The sequence below is a fragment of the Ascaphus truei genome, chromosome 18 (assembly GCF_040206685.1).
Source record: "Ascaphus truei isolate aAscTru1 chromosome 18, aAscTru1.hap1, whole genome shotgun sequence".
Lineage (NCBI taxonomy): Eukaryota > Metazoa > Chordata > Amphibia > Anura > Ascaphidae > Ascaphus > Ascaphus truei.
The window spans coordinates 17,585,509-17,603,695 of NC_134500.1; the positions used below are offsets into that span (position 1 = coordinate 17,585,509).

Consider the following 18,187-nt stretch of genomic DNA (forward strand, 5'->3'; position numbering starts at 1 on the left):
CCTAAATATCGAAAGGGTTGTACCACTGAAGATACTGTTTCCAAAGAGGAGATACAGAAATCTTCCAAGAAACATGGTACTCATATTAAACGGCAGTGCACAAAACCTTCAACACGTTTGTTTAAAAAACAAATAGTATGAGAGTAGATCACCCCCAAGTATAAGACTATATATATATATATATATATATATATATATATATATATATATATATATATATATATATTTATTAAGGTTATGGTGGGTAAAAAAGTGACAAAAACCCTCCACAGTTAAGCATAAAGCAACTGTAAATATTCCTGTATATTACTGTGGAGGGTTTTTGTCACTTTTTTACCCACCATAACCTTAATAAGTGTGGTGATTACTGACTCTTATCTCATTTGAGCAAATGCCAGCAACCAACCTCACACTGATGATACCCATCAAGGTTGAAACATGTCTGTGAGTGGGTTTACTGGCTTTGTATCTCCCAAGCCCTTGCTTAAAAGCTGTGTCTAAAGTAGCATGCATTGGCTAAGGCTTGCTCATGTAATGTGAGCTTGAGATAAAAGGTGGCACTGTGTGCTCATTTGCATGTCATTTCCCAGAATCCCTTGCTGCAGTGGAAGTGCTGTATACTGGATGATAATGGTGAAAGACAGGGTTGCAGACCTGTCTAAGACATGAAAAGGAATATACAGGAATCTTTACAGTTGCTATATATATATATATATATATATATATATATATATATATATATATATATATATACACCAATAATGTTATATACGTAAGCAGCGTAAGTAAAGCCTCCATGAGAAAAAACTATTTGGATCGTATATACAGTCTCGGTTACTATAAAGAGGCAGTAATGTAGTAGAACAAGATTGTAAAGAATTACCACCAATTATAATAAATTGATGCTAAAAATACTATCAATATAATACCTGCATATGGACCCAACTACTGTATATCTCATAAAAATTGCCACAAAAATACATATGTATAAGGGAAATAAATCCTAAACATCACCACATAGCCCATGAAGTGCCATCCATTGTTTAATAGGTCCATACAGTTACAGCTATAGCTACTGTACATAAATAAAGCTATACATACTGTACATAATCAGGAACATGGGGTCAGAGGATGATGAAACACCAAGCCTCCGTGTTGCAGGTGGTGTCTGCCAGTACTGCAGCCCAACATGCGTTTCGCGATTTGCTTCATCAGGGACGTAGCCTAATTTGCACGCTCACCAAAATTACATTGGAAACGCGTGATGACGCCATACCTGAAAGAAAATAAACAAATATATCATATGTAAGACAATATATACAAAATATATCATATTAACCAAAATTCACCATTATAAAATAAAAAAGTATATATAAACACATTACCCACAAATATATACAGTACATGTATATAACAAACCTAACATTATATATCACAAAGTATCAATATACATATACAATTACAATCATATAACACATCCTGATGTCTTAATATCCCAGCATGATAATCCTAAGAGATCACTTAATTGTAAAAAAAAAATATATATATATATATATATATATATATATATATATATATATATATATATATATATATACATATATATATATATATATATACATATATATATATATATATATATACATATACATATACATACACACACACTATATCATGGTTACACAAAAAATATTAACCCTTCACAACTAAAATACAGGCTATAAGGATTCCTTATTCAATCATAGAAAATCAGAGATATAAAGTATGCCTACAAAGGACTCCAGTATTCAGCATTAGAACAAGACATCAATACCATGAGCAAGAGTCATATCTAAATACCTATAAGAATATCTCATAGAGGTACATATCACCTCATATAAACGCACAATATAGAAGTTCCTCATTAAGTCTCTTAGGGACAACACTGTTAGGGTAAAAATCCATCTGGATTCTTTTTGAAGAAGGTTTTCCGTATTGCCTCCTCTATTCCCCATTGGTATTTTCTGGATACCGCATGTTCTTAACCTAGATGATGAGGCTCTATGTAATATACCGGCCTTACGTGTCTAGCACAGGAGTGGCCAACTCCAGTCCTCAAGGGCCTCCAGCAGGTCGGGTTTTCAGGATATCCCTGCTTCAGCACAGGTGACTCAGTCGTTATTACCTGGTCTAGCACCACTAGATGACTTGCCAATTCACGGTCTATTGAAAAAACCTAGTGTGGCTCAGGTGTTTGAACACCCCCCTGTTTTGGAGAACCTCGCCACTATAGGAAAGATGTCCCCTTTGCACATCAGAAAGTAGCCCTTCAACCAGCTACAGTACTTCGTTATCCCAATACAAATGAGCCTTAGTTAAAAACTAGACCGTTGGGATCTGTGCAAGTACTGTAAACAGTACATTAGCAAACTAATGAGAAATATGTGAACAAATATGTGAATTATTCATTAAGCATTCTTTTTATTTTAAGTAAAAAATACAAGAAAATGTTAGAACCAGACACCCACAACAAGGAATGGAATTCACTTATTGTAAAGTTTGAAATGCATGAATGTCGGCTTCTCCTTTAAGAAACATATGTGCAGGCTCAATTAACAATAATCATTGTCTTGTGAGAAAAGCAAATCAAGTGACAAATTACACTTTGAAAATAGATCGTATTACATTGAATCCGTTTAAAAAAAAAAAACATTCCAACTAAACTCATACAAATGCAAATTCCAGTGTGCATTTGGAAATATAAAGTGAAAGGCTGATTGGTGATATTTTTATAGGGTTTTATCTATATATTTATCTCACCCCGAACCCCTGCCCACCAACCAAGCAAGCTTGTAATGCATGTAACGAAGGGGTGGCCAACTCCAATCCCCAAGAGCTTTGACTGCACCACCTGTGCTGAAGCAGGGATATCCTCAAAACCTGGTCTGTTGCTAGCTCTTGAGGACTGGAGTTGGCTACCCCTGATCTAACTCATAATCTGGCCATAATGTTCCCACCCCATGCGTACCACAAAGACATATTAACAATTACTCTATGCCCATCACATGAGATGTTCCACATATAACCCAACCATTGCTTTACTTACTAATGTGCAGCACCCTGGATAAGGGCAATATATAAATGTTGTTATAAATCTACAAGAATCAAAATTGGCAGAAACTGACGCGTTCGCCATAAAAATGATATAACTAATATTATTGATCAGTTGCATCAAAGTTTGAAGTTTGATGGTAATAGGGGATACAGAGTAAAGGTTGGCACTTTAGCTGGGGTTTTGGTTGTAAACATTTTTTGGGGGGAGGGGGGGATTTAGAAAAAAAATAAATACAGGAAAAAAATAAACAGGAAACTTTTTAGAAAAGTTTGCATTTTTTTTTTTCATTTGCAAATGGAAACACTTGCCTACTTTGTTTAACAATAAAAAAAAAATGATTCCGAGGATGATCTTATCTTGGGTTCTAGTTCAAATTTCACACGGTTAACAAGTTAATTCCAATGTTCGACTCAAATTTCCAAACAAACTTTGAAGTTGAGTTCGAAAAAAACTGCCCGTCCCTAATACAGGATTAGCCTTTACCAACTCTGCTGGGAGACTATTCCACGAATCCACCATCATCACCGTGAAGTACTCGCTCACATTTTCCTTAAACCTTCCCCCAATATATGACCTCTTGTTCTAGCACTTCTTTCTCTGAAATATGCTTTCCTCCTCTACCTTGTCTGTTCCCTCTGTCATATCTCCTCTAAGCTTTCCATAACAAGGGTCCTTATGTATTTGTTGATAAGTTTCATGATGCAGACTATGAACCATTTTAGTAGCCCTTCTTTACACTACTTCTGTTTTATTTATGTCCTTCTGGAGATACTATGGCATCACTACCTTTCTGGTGCTAATAACTCCCTTATAAGAACCTAGCATCCTGCTGGCTTTCCCCATTGCTTTGTTACATTGCTTGCCTACTGTTACATCGCCTGAAATAATGACTTCCAGGTCCTCTTCCTCTACAGTAGCACAGAAGTACATTATTAAGCTATTAGTCCTGTATTCCTGGATTTGTAACAGATGCTATACATACATACTGCTACATGCAACATCAATATGTTTATGATCAGAGCAAAGAAGATGGTACCACAAACAATAATTAACACCAAATTGATGTGCGTAATGCTCAAGTTTGAGCAGCACCCCTGACTTCTAAGGATGTTCCCATGTTCCCGTGCATAGGCACGCAGGGAGTCTGTAACGTGACAGAGCACACTAGCTATGCCACATTTTGGCATTAAATTATGTTACCAGACTTGCCCATTCCTCCAATCATTTTGTTTCCCCCTGGAGTGCCAACCTTGTTCCATATCTTTGTGTCATCTGCAAAAAACAGCAAGACCATTGTGATGTCACTAATGGAAAGATTAAAGATCCATGGTCCCAGTTACGATAAATTGGTATAGAACATATACCAGACACTCTGAATTGCGTGTCTGTGATGTAGATGGTACTGCACGAGCGTGGATGGTTCTAGGTTTCTTTGGTTACGCTCGTTTTCTATTTAACACTATTGGAGCGTTCTTGTAGTCTTGTCTACATATAATAATCCGCATGAACATTTGATTGTGTAAATGACATGTGTTGCTCTGCATCTCATCCTTGTCCTAATCAGTATTTTTTTTACTACCTAAGTGAATGGGTCATATAATTGCCAACCCCCATACTGTGTCACACAAAGCAATTCCAACAACGCTAGGCAGTGTGCCTTCCTTCTCTTCCGATTTACATGGTAACATATTATGGGCCAGCCGGGGTGCGCCCATTGAGAAGTGAGCACTGGCAGTTGCACCTTTTAGTTGAACTTTGGAAGAGTGCCTTGGAGAAAACCTACTCTTTTCTTTAACCATTGAACCACCTTAGAGTCCAGGTCCAAGCATTGCAGCTTGGTTATCAGTCTTCTATATGGGACAGTGTCAAAGGCCTTACTGAAATCTAGGTAAGCTACTGTACATTAGATCCACCTTAGTCACCCAGTCGGGGTGGGAAAAAGTATCTTTCTTTCAGCAGTGTGTCGTTAATTTCCTCACTTCTGATGTCAGGCTCACTGGCCTGTACTTACCAGCCTCTTCCCTACTTCCAATTTTGCGGAGTGAGACTACATGGGCTCTTCTCCTGCCAGCTGGAAGTACAGTACACCTGTTAAGTGACTGATTAAATACATTATGAACTGTGAAGTAGACCTTTCCCTGAAACTCGCAGTCACTTGTCTTTAAATCTTTCATTAAACAGCTGCCTAAACCATTTGCATTCCCTAATAGTTTTTCAAAGGTCAACCTGCTGTGTATTGACATCCACGTTCAATCAGTGATCAATTGCTCCTCTTGATCTAAAGGAATGTGTAGAATACAAATTGTAAGACGTAAATGCAAATGAGACTGTATACTGGAATATTAATAGATTTAATAGCCCTTCTGGAATTGGTATACTCATTATCTCTTACTACTGAGATATCCTGACCGCTAAAACAAACTCCGTTAAACTGTAATATGTATCAGAAATATACTACACTGATAGCAAAATAATAATTTTAGCCAATTATTATGACTGCAGTATTTCTTTTTATTCCCGTGGCATGTAAATAAACATAATATGCTTGTCTAAATGTTTGGGTTGCTTACTTTTTAATGAATGCTACAATCCTAATCTCTGTTTTTGCTATAGCAATACTTTCACGCTGGAGGTAATGGGTTGAAAAAGAATTTCTTGGAGAAGAGCCCAGACCTACAGTCTCTGAAATATGCTCTCAGCCTCTATACCCAAACTACCGATGCTTTGATAAAGAAATTTATAGACACACAGATGTCTCAAGGTACGTGTGGTTTATGTATACTGCTTCCAACAAGTACTATTTGGTGTACAGTACGTAGTGCAGATATGGAGATAACCAGCAGTATTTAAACCAGCCCTATATCTTACTCTTTTCATTAGCTTGGAGCTTATTATGTGGATGGTCTTAAATGTACAAGCCTCAACTCTTCTCTTGAGATACACTTTGGAAACTATTTTTATAGCCTCCTTGGACTGATATATTTCCTTTTTTGTGTTAAGTTTCTTATTTACTCAAAGAAATATTCTTCCTACAGTATATTAATGCCTTTGCTACTAAATTTTTTTTATTTTATTTTTTTAAATCATAGCTGAATTTAAAGTATCACTTTTTCCACGTGAAAGCATTTCCAAGTGGTTTTCATACATAGTGCAATATTGTAAATGCATATCATGAACTGGAAATAATGACAGCAGGAATTTGCAGCATGTAATGCTTTTTGTTGATTCATTCATACATAATCTTGACTGCAGGTTAAGTAGACCACTGAGACTATTTTCTGTATGGATGACAATAGATGCATTCATCTCAACCTCGATCACAGAGGAATTTGCCAGGGTAATGTACAGAAGTGCTTTACTGGCATTTAAAAGGAACAGAAGAGAAAACTAGGCAGTGTGTGTTGCTAGAATGTTACAGGTTAAGATGTAGCAAGACTTCTTGTGTTCAGTGCCATGGCTGCTCACGTTGATCCCGGCATCGGATGAATAACGCTGCGGGAGGTCCCATTCAGAAGTATCGACCCCCGTGGCAGACACTGTCCTGGGCGCCACAGACGCTGCCCTGCACGCCACAGCACGCCACAGACGCTGTCCTGGGCGCCGCAGACGCTATCCTGGGTGCCACAGATGCTGTCCTGGGCGCCACAGACGCTGTCCTGGGCACCACAGACGCTGTCCTGGGCGCCACAGACGCTGTCCTGGGCGCCACAGACGCTGTCCTGGGCGCCACAGACGCTGTCCTGGGCGCCACAGACGCTGTCCTGGGCGCCACAGACCCTGTCCTGGGCGCCACAGACGCTGTCCTGCACGCCACAGCACGCCACAGACGCTGTCCTGGGCGCCACAAACGCTGTCCTGGGCGCCACAGACGCTGTCCTGGGCGCCACAGATGCTGTCCTGGGCGCCACAGACCCTGTCCTGGGCGCCACAGACCCTGTCCTGGGCGCCACAGACCCTGTCCTGGGCGCCACAGATGCTGTCCTGGGCGCCACAGACCCTGTCCTAGGCTCCACAGACCCTATCCTGGGCGCCACAGATGCTGTCCTGGGCCACGCAGATTTGTACTTGTTTGTACGTGGCGCCAGGGACAGCAAGTCTTGCTACATCTGTACAATCCAAACTTTAAGTGACAAAAGGCACTTCAACGCTGAATCCCTTCAATGTATAAGCAATAAGCAGATGAACAGGACTGGACAAGGGGGTAGGTAAACTGATGTGCGTAGTAAAGTCCCCAGATGGACCGATGATCCCTGAAGGGTAAGATGTGTGACTTTGAAAAAACCCCAATCAAACCCTCATTGGGATGGTTCCTGGACTCACAATAAGTATTCTCAAAAAATGCAAAAAAAGAAAAATACTCACAAATACCCTTTAGTCCAATATCCTGATAGGTGTGCAGCCCGGTGAAGAGATGCTGGTCTTGAAGAACAAAAGGAAATACTGGCGCACCGCCATTCTTGGCGGTGAGCCAGTATTTCCTTTTGCTACGTCTGTACAGTGCTCACCACGAATAGTTATAACGTTGGGAGCAAACGGCCAGGACACACGGACCAAGTCTCTTGCATGAGTAACCCCGTAAGAGATCACTATTTCCCAATTTATTTTGATGTATTAACTTGGCAAGGAATATGTGTACTAAGATGTTCAGCAATCGGTTAACAGAATTTTCTTGTCAACTATGTACAGTATTGTTATATCTCTACAAGAACCCGATATAATTTAAGTTACAAAACAAAAAGATAATTTTGGCTTCCTCGAAACTGTCCCTTTCTAGAAATGGGCGAAACCTTCGAGTGAAGGACACAATTTGCCCTTTTTGAGTGGCAAAAGAAGCTCTGGCTGAGTCCGAGTTCACAAGATTTTCGCCAAGCATCAAGTCAATGGGCATCGCAATCCCGTTTCATTTGTGAATTTGCTAAATTCTCTATAATCGCTGGGTTTGCATGCACAAGTCTATAAAATTGCTACAGTATACTGTATATGCTTAATGCTAAGACTTAAATCGGGCACACACAGCATGTATTCATATAAATAACAATATAGTCAAAATTCCAAAAACATGCTTAAAAGCGCGTTTCCTTTGCCAAATTGACCTTCCAATTCATATTTTATCATGAAATATGGCTCACCGTACTACAAAGTTGTATTTAGGAGGTACTGTAACAGGCAGTCACTTCTTCACCCTGTCATTAGTTTCAGGCGGTCAAATGCAAAATCTGAAACTAGAAAAGTATGCGTCATATTCATAACCTGTCAGGTTGTCCAGGAGCCCACTTATTACATTATTGATCTTTAATAATTTATACGGCAAATAAAAAAAAGTTAAAACAAATTACCGCGTGTATAGATATTTCTCTTCAGTGAGATGAAGCAATTTGTGTTTGGCCCTAGGTGGATGAATTACAAAGGCAGTTAGTCTGTAGTTTTTTTTATTTTATAAAAAATTTCATTAGGACTCAGGGTTATAGAATTGCGTCTGCTTCAAAAATGAATCTGGGAGGTTTTCAAATAATTCAATAAATACAGAGATGGGGCAGTATTTGTTTCAGACAGGTCTTGTAATTGAGTTGTGAATCATCATCAACTGTTAACAATATTATTGATAGGCGTTGAAGGAGTAGTGTTAAAAATGATGCTTGTGAAATAGGTGAAACTGGTTGAAATCCTAATGTCAGCTCGCCATGTAACCTTGAGCAAGGCACTTCATTTGCCTATGCCTCATGCACTAAATTGTAAGCTCTTCGGGGCAGGGGTTAATTGTGACGGCAAAATTCTATGTACAGTACATAGAATTTCCCTCGTACTGTCTGTAAGTTCTCTGCACTTACCACTTAGATTGTAAGCTCTTCGGGGCAGGGACTCCTTTTCTTATTGTTACACTTTTTCGTTTTTGAAGAATATGAAACAAAATACAATAATTAAAAACATACATAGTAGAATGAATATATATACAATATTTAAAACACAATACAATACAGGCAATCATCTACAGTATATAATATAAATCTAGCATGGAAAAAACTAAACTTACAGCAGGGCCCCGGGCATGCGGCGGGTCCTGTTCTAAGGGCCGCCGCAAAGCGAAAATCGCCGGAAAGGGGAACCGGCAATTTTCGGTGTGTGCGCATGCGCAAACCGGATATTCGCCCTTCTACGCATTCACAACCTCGGCAACCCCCCCCCCCCCCATTCTGCGAAAGCGCGACCTCGGGGCGGCCCGTTCTGCACATGCGCAGACATGGCGGCCCCCTACTCGGTACCGCTGTATCGCCGAAAAGCAGGGCGCCAAGAAGCGGGGCCTTGCCGTATTAATAACTACTAAACTTTTACCCTCCCCCCACCCCCACCACAGCTCATATATTATCTAGGAATTCTGTAAGAACATTAGACATTGCCACAAAATAAAAAATAAAAAGACACCATCTCCATCTGTGATCTCTTCATTTCAGAATAAATATGCATTTATATGAAAACAATTCTTATTTTTATAAACTATATACTATCACTCCCAGCATCATCATCCATTTCTACTCGTCATAGGAAAAAGTCCTATAAGGTTATATTTCGTTGGTATTTGGTACCTTCCAGATTAAAACAAATATATCCTTAGTCTCAGATAGATGTTGGCATAACTGCTCCATGGAAGGTTCATTTTTTCATATATGGTGGTCTTGCTCTAAAATACAAACCTTTTGAATACAAGTTTTAGAAGTCATAAAGCAAATGACTGGTTTTAGTCTCCAGTTGAATAGCTCAGTGGTTCTGTTGGGTGCAGTGGATGTGGATACAAAGTACAGTATGTCCTTAATTCTAACACCAGTTCCTTAATCACACATTTGCTATTTGCCACCAGATTGTGCATTGCTTCTAACTGGAAGAATGTATCTGCAACTATTGTTAATTTTATATATGAAGCGCTTATTTTGTGTGTTAAATTATTATGTCACGTATATTACTGCTGCGAAGCGCTATATAAATAAAGATATTATTATATATACATACGTATATTGCTGCATACATTGTTGGTGCTATAAAAGATAGAATATTATTGTTTGCTAGATCATTTTTACCAAACCATGTTACCTTTAATATGAGTACTAGGTTGTAAAGTAGTTTTATGCTTTCAGAAATATGTTTGGACTGTTTTTTCTTGTTAAGTGTGGGTTGTAGAGCTATTAATAGTAGCTACTATGTCATGGGGTCTGAAATTCCAGGGGACCCATAGTAGCTATGCCCTGGGCTTTCTTCTAATTTTTTAGGGGAGATAGAGTTCAGCATCCAACGCGGTCTGGCTGGTAGAGGAACGGAAAACGAATGGTCCTTTTCCGTTCAGCTCATCAATGACGACACAATCACGTGACTGTGGGTCTCTGGGCAAAGGGTTTATAAAGTGGTCCACTACTGAACGTGCCGCCGCTAGAGTAATTTAAAACCATGGTTGTACCTGTAAACTGCAAGGATCGCCTTCTCTCGCTGCTATCCTCTCTATAACTATACACAGTCTTAGCTAGCTCAAATCCCAAACCCGCTACATTGTGTGTATGTGTGTATCTATATCTATATATACTGTATATTCCCTGTATATATGTATCTGTCTATATATAAATATATATCAGAAAGGTCCCAATCGCGCACACTGTTAGTATAAGGCAATCAACTTCATAGAATAATGGCATTCAATCCATCCACTTCCTTGCTGCATATGGAGGGTGCTCCTTGCTGCATATGGAGGGTGCTCCATTCTCCCACCAACTTATCCAAGGAGAGCCTCAAAAAGTAACAACAAAGAAGACCTAGCGCACCGGAGTGAATGGCAGAAGGTGTATTAAATAACTCACAACATATATCACAAACGTACATTTAAATAATTAAAAATGAGCTCCATATAGTGAGAGCAGGAAGGTCCAAAGCTGTAATTCTGATGGGACTCAGTGCACTAGGTCCCTGGACACACTGCTCGCAGCACTTGGGGGCTATGGAGAACACCATGCTGGACGCAACAGCTGGTTTGCTGCCAAGGCGTGCTAGACGCGACAGCGCACGAACGCTAAGATGGGGGAACCTCCGTTTCAATCGTCTAAACAGCTGAACTGCTCAACAGCTGATCGGAGATCCCTTACCACTGCGTGCGTAATGACGTATCAATTACCAATGACGACCTCAAAGCATTTCGCACAAGCATGCTTCTTCAGGGGGGTGAGATCACTGACACCAGGGTACTCGTACTTAAACCACTCAAGGTGAATATAATTACACAATGAATCAAAAGCTGCGGCCAATCATTCCACGTGATGGTTTGCATCTAAGCAAATGAGGGCGGCATACAGATTTCATCCATCTTCTTATACTATATTAGTGAAAGCACTGTATGTTTGCCTGCCTGCCTGCATGCATGCATGCCTGCCTGCTGGATGTCCGGTGTCCCTAGCGGCAATCTCATTGGTCCCTTGGCCCGCCCGCCCCCGCACACCTCTCATTGGCCTCACACACTCACACCACCCCCTTGGCCCGCCCCCCACACCTCTCATTGGCCTGAGGCGGAGTGACGGGCCAAAGGTCCAAAAAAATAAATCTCTCACACACACACACACACACACACACACACACACACACACACACACACACACACACACACACACACACACACACACACACACACACACACACACCTCTCTCCCCTCTCCAAATCACCTCTTCCCCCTCCCCAGCGGCATCACCTCTTCCCCCTCCCCAGCGGCATCACCTCTTCCCCCTCCCCAGCGGCATCACCTCTTCCCCCTCCCCAGCGGCATCACCTCTTCCCCCTCCCCAGCGGCATCACCTCTCCCCGCTCCAAATCACCTCTCCCCGCTCCAAATCACCTCTCCCCCCTCCCCGCTCCAAATCACCTCGCTTCGCGCAGCTGCCACGCGGCGCGTAAGATGGCGGACCCCCTTCCTCCCTCGCGGCGCCGAGTCAGACGGTGGCGGCGCCCGGAAGTACAGGTAGGTGTCGCTCCCCACCTCCGGCGCCAAACGGAACTAAAGAAAGGGCGCATCAACTGAGGTGTGTGTGTGTGTGTGTGTGTGTGTGTGTGTGTGTGTGTGTGTGTGTGTGTGTGTGTGTGTGTGTGTGTGTCACTGTCCACTGCCCCCCCCTCCTATCCACTGCCCCCCCCTCCTGTCCACTGCCCCCCCCTCCTGTCCACTGCCCCCCCCTCCTGTCCACTGTGTCCCCCCTCCTGTCCACTGCCCCCCCCTCCTGTCCACTGCCCCCCCCCCTCCTGTCCACTGCCCCCCCTCCTGTCCACTGCCCCCCCTCCTGTCCACTGCCCCCCCCTCCTGTCCACTGCCCCCCCCTCCTGTCCACTGCCCCCCCCTCCTGTCCACTGCCCCCCCCTCCTGTCCACTGCCCCCCCCCTCCTGTCCACTGCCCCCCCTCCTGTCCACTGCCCCCCCCTCCTGTCCACTGCGTCCCCCCTCCTGTCCACTGCGTCCCCCCTCCTGTCCCCCCTCCTGTCCACTGCCCCCCCCTCCTGTCCACTGCCACCCCCCTCCTGTCCACTGCCCCCTCCCTCCTGTCCACTGCCCCCCCCCCTCCTGTCCACTGCCCCCCCCCCTCCTGTCCACTGCCCCCCCCCTCCTGTCCACTGCCCCCCCCTCCTGTCCACTGCCCCCCCCTCCTGTCCACTGCCCCCCCCCTCCTGTCCACTGCCCCCCCCCTCCTGTCCACTGCCCCCCCCTCCTGTCCACTGCCCCCCCCTCCTGTCCACTGCCCCCCCCTCCTGTCCACTGCCCCCCCCCCTCCTGTCCACTGCCCCCCCCCTCCTGTCCACTGCCCCCCCCCCTCCTGTCCACTGCCCCCCCCTCCTGTCCACTGCCCCCCCCCTCCTGTCCACTGCCCCCCCCCTCCTGTCCACTGCCCCCCCCCTCCTGTCCACTGCCCCCCCCCCTCCTGTCCACTGCCCCCCCCTCCTGTCCACTGCCCCCCCCTCCTGTCCACTGCCCCCCCCCCTCCTGTCCACTGCCCCCCCCTCCTGTCCACTGCCCCCCCCTCCTGTCCACTGCCCCCCCCCTCCTGTCCACTGCCCCCCCCCCTCCTGTCCACTGCCCCCCCCCTCCTGTCCACTGCCCCCCCCCCTCCTGTCCATTGCCCCCCCCCCTCCTGTCCATTGCCCCCCCCCCTCCTGTCCACTGCCCCCCCCCCCCTCCTGTCCACTGCCCCCCCCCCCTCCTGTCCACTGCCCCCCCCCCCCTCCTGTCCACTGCAGGAAATGCAGGGGGAGGAATCCATGCCTTTGAGGCGCCCCCCCCCTCCCTTTGACGCCCCCCCCCTCCCTTTGACGCCCCCCCCCTCCCTTTGACGCCCCCCCTCCCTTTGACGCCCCGCCCCTCCCTTTGACGCCCCCCCCCTCTCCCTTTGACGCCCCCCCCCTCTCCCTTTGACGCCCCCCCCCTCCCTTTGACGCCCCCCCCCCTCCCTTTGACGCCCCCCCCCCTCCCTTTGACGCCCCCCCCCTCCCTTTGACGCCCCCCCTCCCTTTGACGCCCCCCCTCCCTTTGACGCCCCCCCTCCCTTTGACGCCCCCCCTCCCTTTGACGCCCCCCCCCTCCCTTTGACGCCCCCCCCTCCCTTTGACGCCCCCCCCCTCCCTTTGACGCCCCCCCCCCTCCCTTTGATGCCCCCCCCCTCCCTTTGACGCCCCCCCCCTCCCTTTGACGCCCCCCCCCTCCCTTTGACGCCCCCCCCCTCCCTTTGACGCCCCCCCCCTCCCTTTGACGCCCCCCCCCTCCCTTTGACGCCCCCCCCCTCCCTTTGACGCCCCCCCTCCCTTTGACGCCCCCCCCCCTCCCTTTGACGCCCCCCCCCTCCCTTTGACGCCCCCCCCCCTCCCTTTGACGCCCCCCCCTCCCTTTGACGCCCCCCCTCCCTTTGACGCCCCCCCCTCCCTTTGACGCCCCCCCCCTCCCTTTGACGCCCCCCCCTCCCTTTGACGCCCCCCCCTCCCTTTGACGCCCCCCCCTCCCTTTGACGCCCCCCCCCCCTCCCTTTGACGCCCCCCCCCTCCCTTTGACGCCCCCCCCTCCCTTTGACGCCCCCCCCTCCCTTTGACGCCCCCCCCCTCCCTTTGACGCCCCCCCCCTCCCTTTGACGCCCCCCCCTCCCTTTGACGCCCCCCCCTGCCTTTGACGCCCCCCCCTGCCTTTGATGCCCCGCGCGCACACACTGACTGACTGCCGCACGCACGCACACACTGACTGACGCGCACACAAAGCCTGACTGACGCACGCACACACTGACTGAGTCACACACTGACTGTGTGTGCGTCAGTCAGTCTGTGTGTGTTTGTGTTTCTGCCTCAGACTCACTGACGCGCGAGCAAACACACAGTGACTGACGCACACACGCTACATGAAGCTGTAAAGGAGGGAGGGAGGGGGGGGACTGGATTGATGTGAATGGGGGACAAACAGAGAGAGGGGGGAGGAGAGAGAGGAACGGGAACATTACATCCCGGGCAACGCCGGGTCTCTCAGCTAGTGCCAAATAAAATAGAGTGTGTCTAAAAGCACACTTCCTTAACTAAATAATGAATTATCACTAAAACTCTAAAAAGTGCTTGAAATATAAAGTAAATCTAAATTAACGAAAAAATGTATATATGAATGAAAAAAAGTATACAGAAAAAGATATTCATTTGATACTAAAAATGGATGTAAATAATACTTGAAATAATGTACTTTAAAAATGTAAATGTACACTGCACCTGATTACATTGATATAATACAACAATATATATGTGTGTCAATTGGAGTGGTACTGGGATAGTGACCTTATGTATAAAACAAAGACAGGAAAACCACAATGCTACATCCAATATTGAAAATTATTTTGTATATTACTATGTATTTGATCTATATTCATTCTTCATGAGTATTGGGTAATTTTGTTCAATAGTTTAGCAAAACATTTTAAGCCTGCAACCATGTCACAGTAAACCCATTTCAGCAGGTCCTACAATACTCTCTGTAACAGGGGTAGCCAACTCCAGTCCTCCAGTCCTCCAGTCAGAATATTACTGCTTCAGAATATTACTGCTCAGTCTTTGACTGAGCCACCTCAGTCAAAGTGGAAGCCACTGATTGAGTCACCTGTGCTGAAGCAGGGATAGCCAGAAGACCTGACGGTAGCTCTTGAGGCCTGGAGTGCCACCGATGTTCAGTAACGATGTGACATAGGAAGGTGAGCCATGCCTGTTTTTGCTGTTCAGGGAAACAATGAGCCATGCTTTGAAACGTATTATTATTTTAAATCTGCTGACATCTCACAATTCAATGTAACAGTGCTTCCTGTGCAATTACATCTTCCTGTAGAAGATAATGGTCCGCTAGCTGGATAAGTAGCATAACAAGTGCTACTAAATGGAGCAATAACAGTTGGTGAAATGAGCAGAATTAACGTTCGCCCCGCACAGTATCAGCTCTAGTTGCTGTTTCTGAAACCACGAGGAAATGGAGTAAATCCCAGAGAGAAAATCAAGATCTCAATATGTCTCTAGAGTTACAGAAACAGAACACCTTCTGTTTTTTTTTTTTATTATTGGGTTGCACAATTGATTCTGTCACTGGGAAATATTTTTGATATACAGTAGTAGAAAAAGTATGGGACCATGAAATCAATCCAAGCAGGCAGGCGCGCCTCCTGACAAATCTCCTTTCAAAGAAAGACGGTCTCGTGTGGATTTAAAATGGCAAGATAAAGCTTGAATTCTTCAATAAGTGTCCATTAGTGTCAGCGCCTCTGAATCCCAAGCCTTGTCTAGAATATTTTTTTGGGTAAGGGAGAGGTGCCCAAAAACAATATATAACTTCCTGCTGTTTCCCAAATGGCATTATATATGTTATACTAGCTCAGTATCTCTTCTGCCTTCAAAGTTCATATGTGAAAGTGCCACAATATTTCTTAAGTCCTTGAATGGTTCACTGCTATGATTTGTAGACACCATTCATTTACAGTGCATGCCGTCCACATTATATAGTTACTGTGTGCTCATTTGCATGTCGTTACCCAGAATCCCTGGCTGCAGGGGAAGCATTGTCTGCTAAGAGATCATGGGAAAGGCAGGTTTGTGGACCTGTGTGACGCATGTGAATGTGCTCACACAACAAGTGGTATTTTTAATCTGGTCTGTAACTGTTTCATACGCCTATAATATTTACTGTCTCTAACTGTGCATACTGTGTCTTGTATATAATGTATACCCTGTTCACTTATGTAACTGTATTTGTAACCATGTATTATTTGTCTTGACACTATGCCCAGGACAAAATGAGAGGTAACTCTCAATGTATTACTTCCTGGTAAAACATTTTATAAATAAATGAATTGGCTACAAGGAGCAGTTTATATTACAATTTAAACTTAGAGAAGCATTCTGTATTCCGCTCCAAGTACAGTATTACGCAATGTGAGCACAGCTAATTCTAGCCCTGTCTGCAATAATGTTGTGACCTATTTTATGTGGTCCCCAGGAGAATATTTCAGCAATCTCTTGCCCCCCCCCCCCCCCCTTAGTACCTGCCTCCACTCATATTGACTTGTGAGGTCCTACTGTTTGCAGGACATTATGTCTTGAAATTGGAGAATGTGACTGTAAGGGAGTGATGGGGGTTAACTACCTACCTCTTAGAGTGAGAAGAAAAAACGAATGGCGCACAGCCAGGGAGCCAGGTGTGGAGTAAAAAACTTTTCTTTATTGGTGCATGGTGAGAGACAAGTTTACCCCCTTGGGGGACAAAGACAGAAACCTCCTACACGTTTCGGACCAACGGGTCCTTTATCACGGAGTATGGGATATGCTGGGGTGAGGCGCCTTAAATACCTGGTTCATAATAGGCAAATTACAAAAATCTGTGAAAAATCACACCGCAGGCCTAGTGCGCATGCGCGTGACGTCACCCGGGGCGCCGCTCCACCAACCCTGAGGATTGTGGGTATGAACCGCCCCCTGCTGTCGTCCGCGCATGCCCACACTAAGGCATGAGGAGAAAAATTACTCAACTAGTCTCTGCCTCTGCTCCTGCCCATAGTGACGTCACCGCGGGTGTCTGATAGGTCGAGGCACACCGCTGCACCACCAATGGATATGCTGAGCAGACGATGTAGCCCCAATCACACAGAGTCCCACAGGCATACACCAAGGACCAAAACAGCATACAGAGCACTACAATGAAAAAACATGATCTGTTTAAAACACACAATAAGAGCAAACTAATAAAAGGGCAAATTCTTAAATGCTCATATTGTGAATGGTGCACCTCCTCGCTGCAGATCCCACATATAAAAAGACATGCAGTGTAAAACACATAGACAGAATATACAATCCACATCAGCATTATGCAACGTCTATCTTAAAATATACATATGTACAGAAAAATATTAAAAACAAAATGAAACGATCATAAAGACCTTTTGTGTTATGTCTTCTTTTCAATATCTCCAAGGGTGAGGAAAAATCAACTGTATTATTCCATTGTATACATACACTTTAAACTTAACATCTAATTTACAAATCAGTAATTTTTGGATTTAATCATGATAGTTAATGTGACTTAGGACAACTAAGATTCTAATTAGTGGCAACTGCCACATAAGTAATGAATCATAAGGGCTCCAACAGCTTATCAGAGTCTGATGCAAATTTGATAATAGCAATAACTCCAAAAGGTATCATTCAGAGAACAGTGTTATAGCAGAATAGCAATGGTATGATTTTATGTCATTACTTCTAAAACATTTTATTATTTTTTCAGAAAATGGCACAGGTTCCATTCTACATTTAGACCGCAGGGTGTTCTAGTCTGGAGCATAAATATCCAGTAGGCCTCCCTGCGGTCCAAAAGGTTGAGTAAGTCACCCCCTCTTTCTCTCAAAAAGATTTTTTCAATTCCCTGAACTTATAACCCATTGATGTTACCTTTGGGGCATTGTGTAAAATGTTTAGAGACTGGGTGAGATGTATCTCCTTTTTTTAATTAATCTGATATGTTCGAGTATCCTGTTCTTAAGGGGTCTGATGGTCCTCCCTACGTAGTTAATTCCACTTAGAGTGGC

At 44.7% G+C, this 18,187-nt stretch overlaps 1 protein-coding gene across 6 annotated transcripts in view; it reads left to right on the forward strand.

The window, feature by feature from the left end:
- UNC13C (unc-13 homolog C) overlaps positions 1–18,187 on the forward strand; it is a 343,863-nt gene that overhangs the window by 290,048 nt on the left and 35,628 nt on the right. For all 6 annotated transcript variants that reach the window (XM_075575720.1, XM_075575726.1, XM_075575723.1 and 3 more), the window contains one exon: positions 5,708–5,855. In XM_075575720.1, the coding sequence (XP_075431835.1) occupies positions 5,708–5,855 (148 nt within the window). The remainder of the gene's footprint in view (positions 1–5,707; positions 5,856–18,187) is intronic.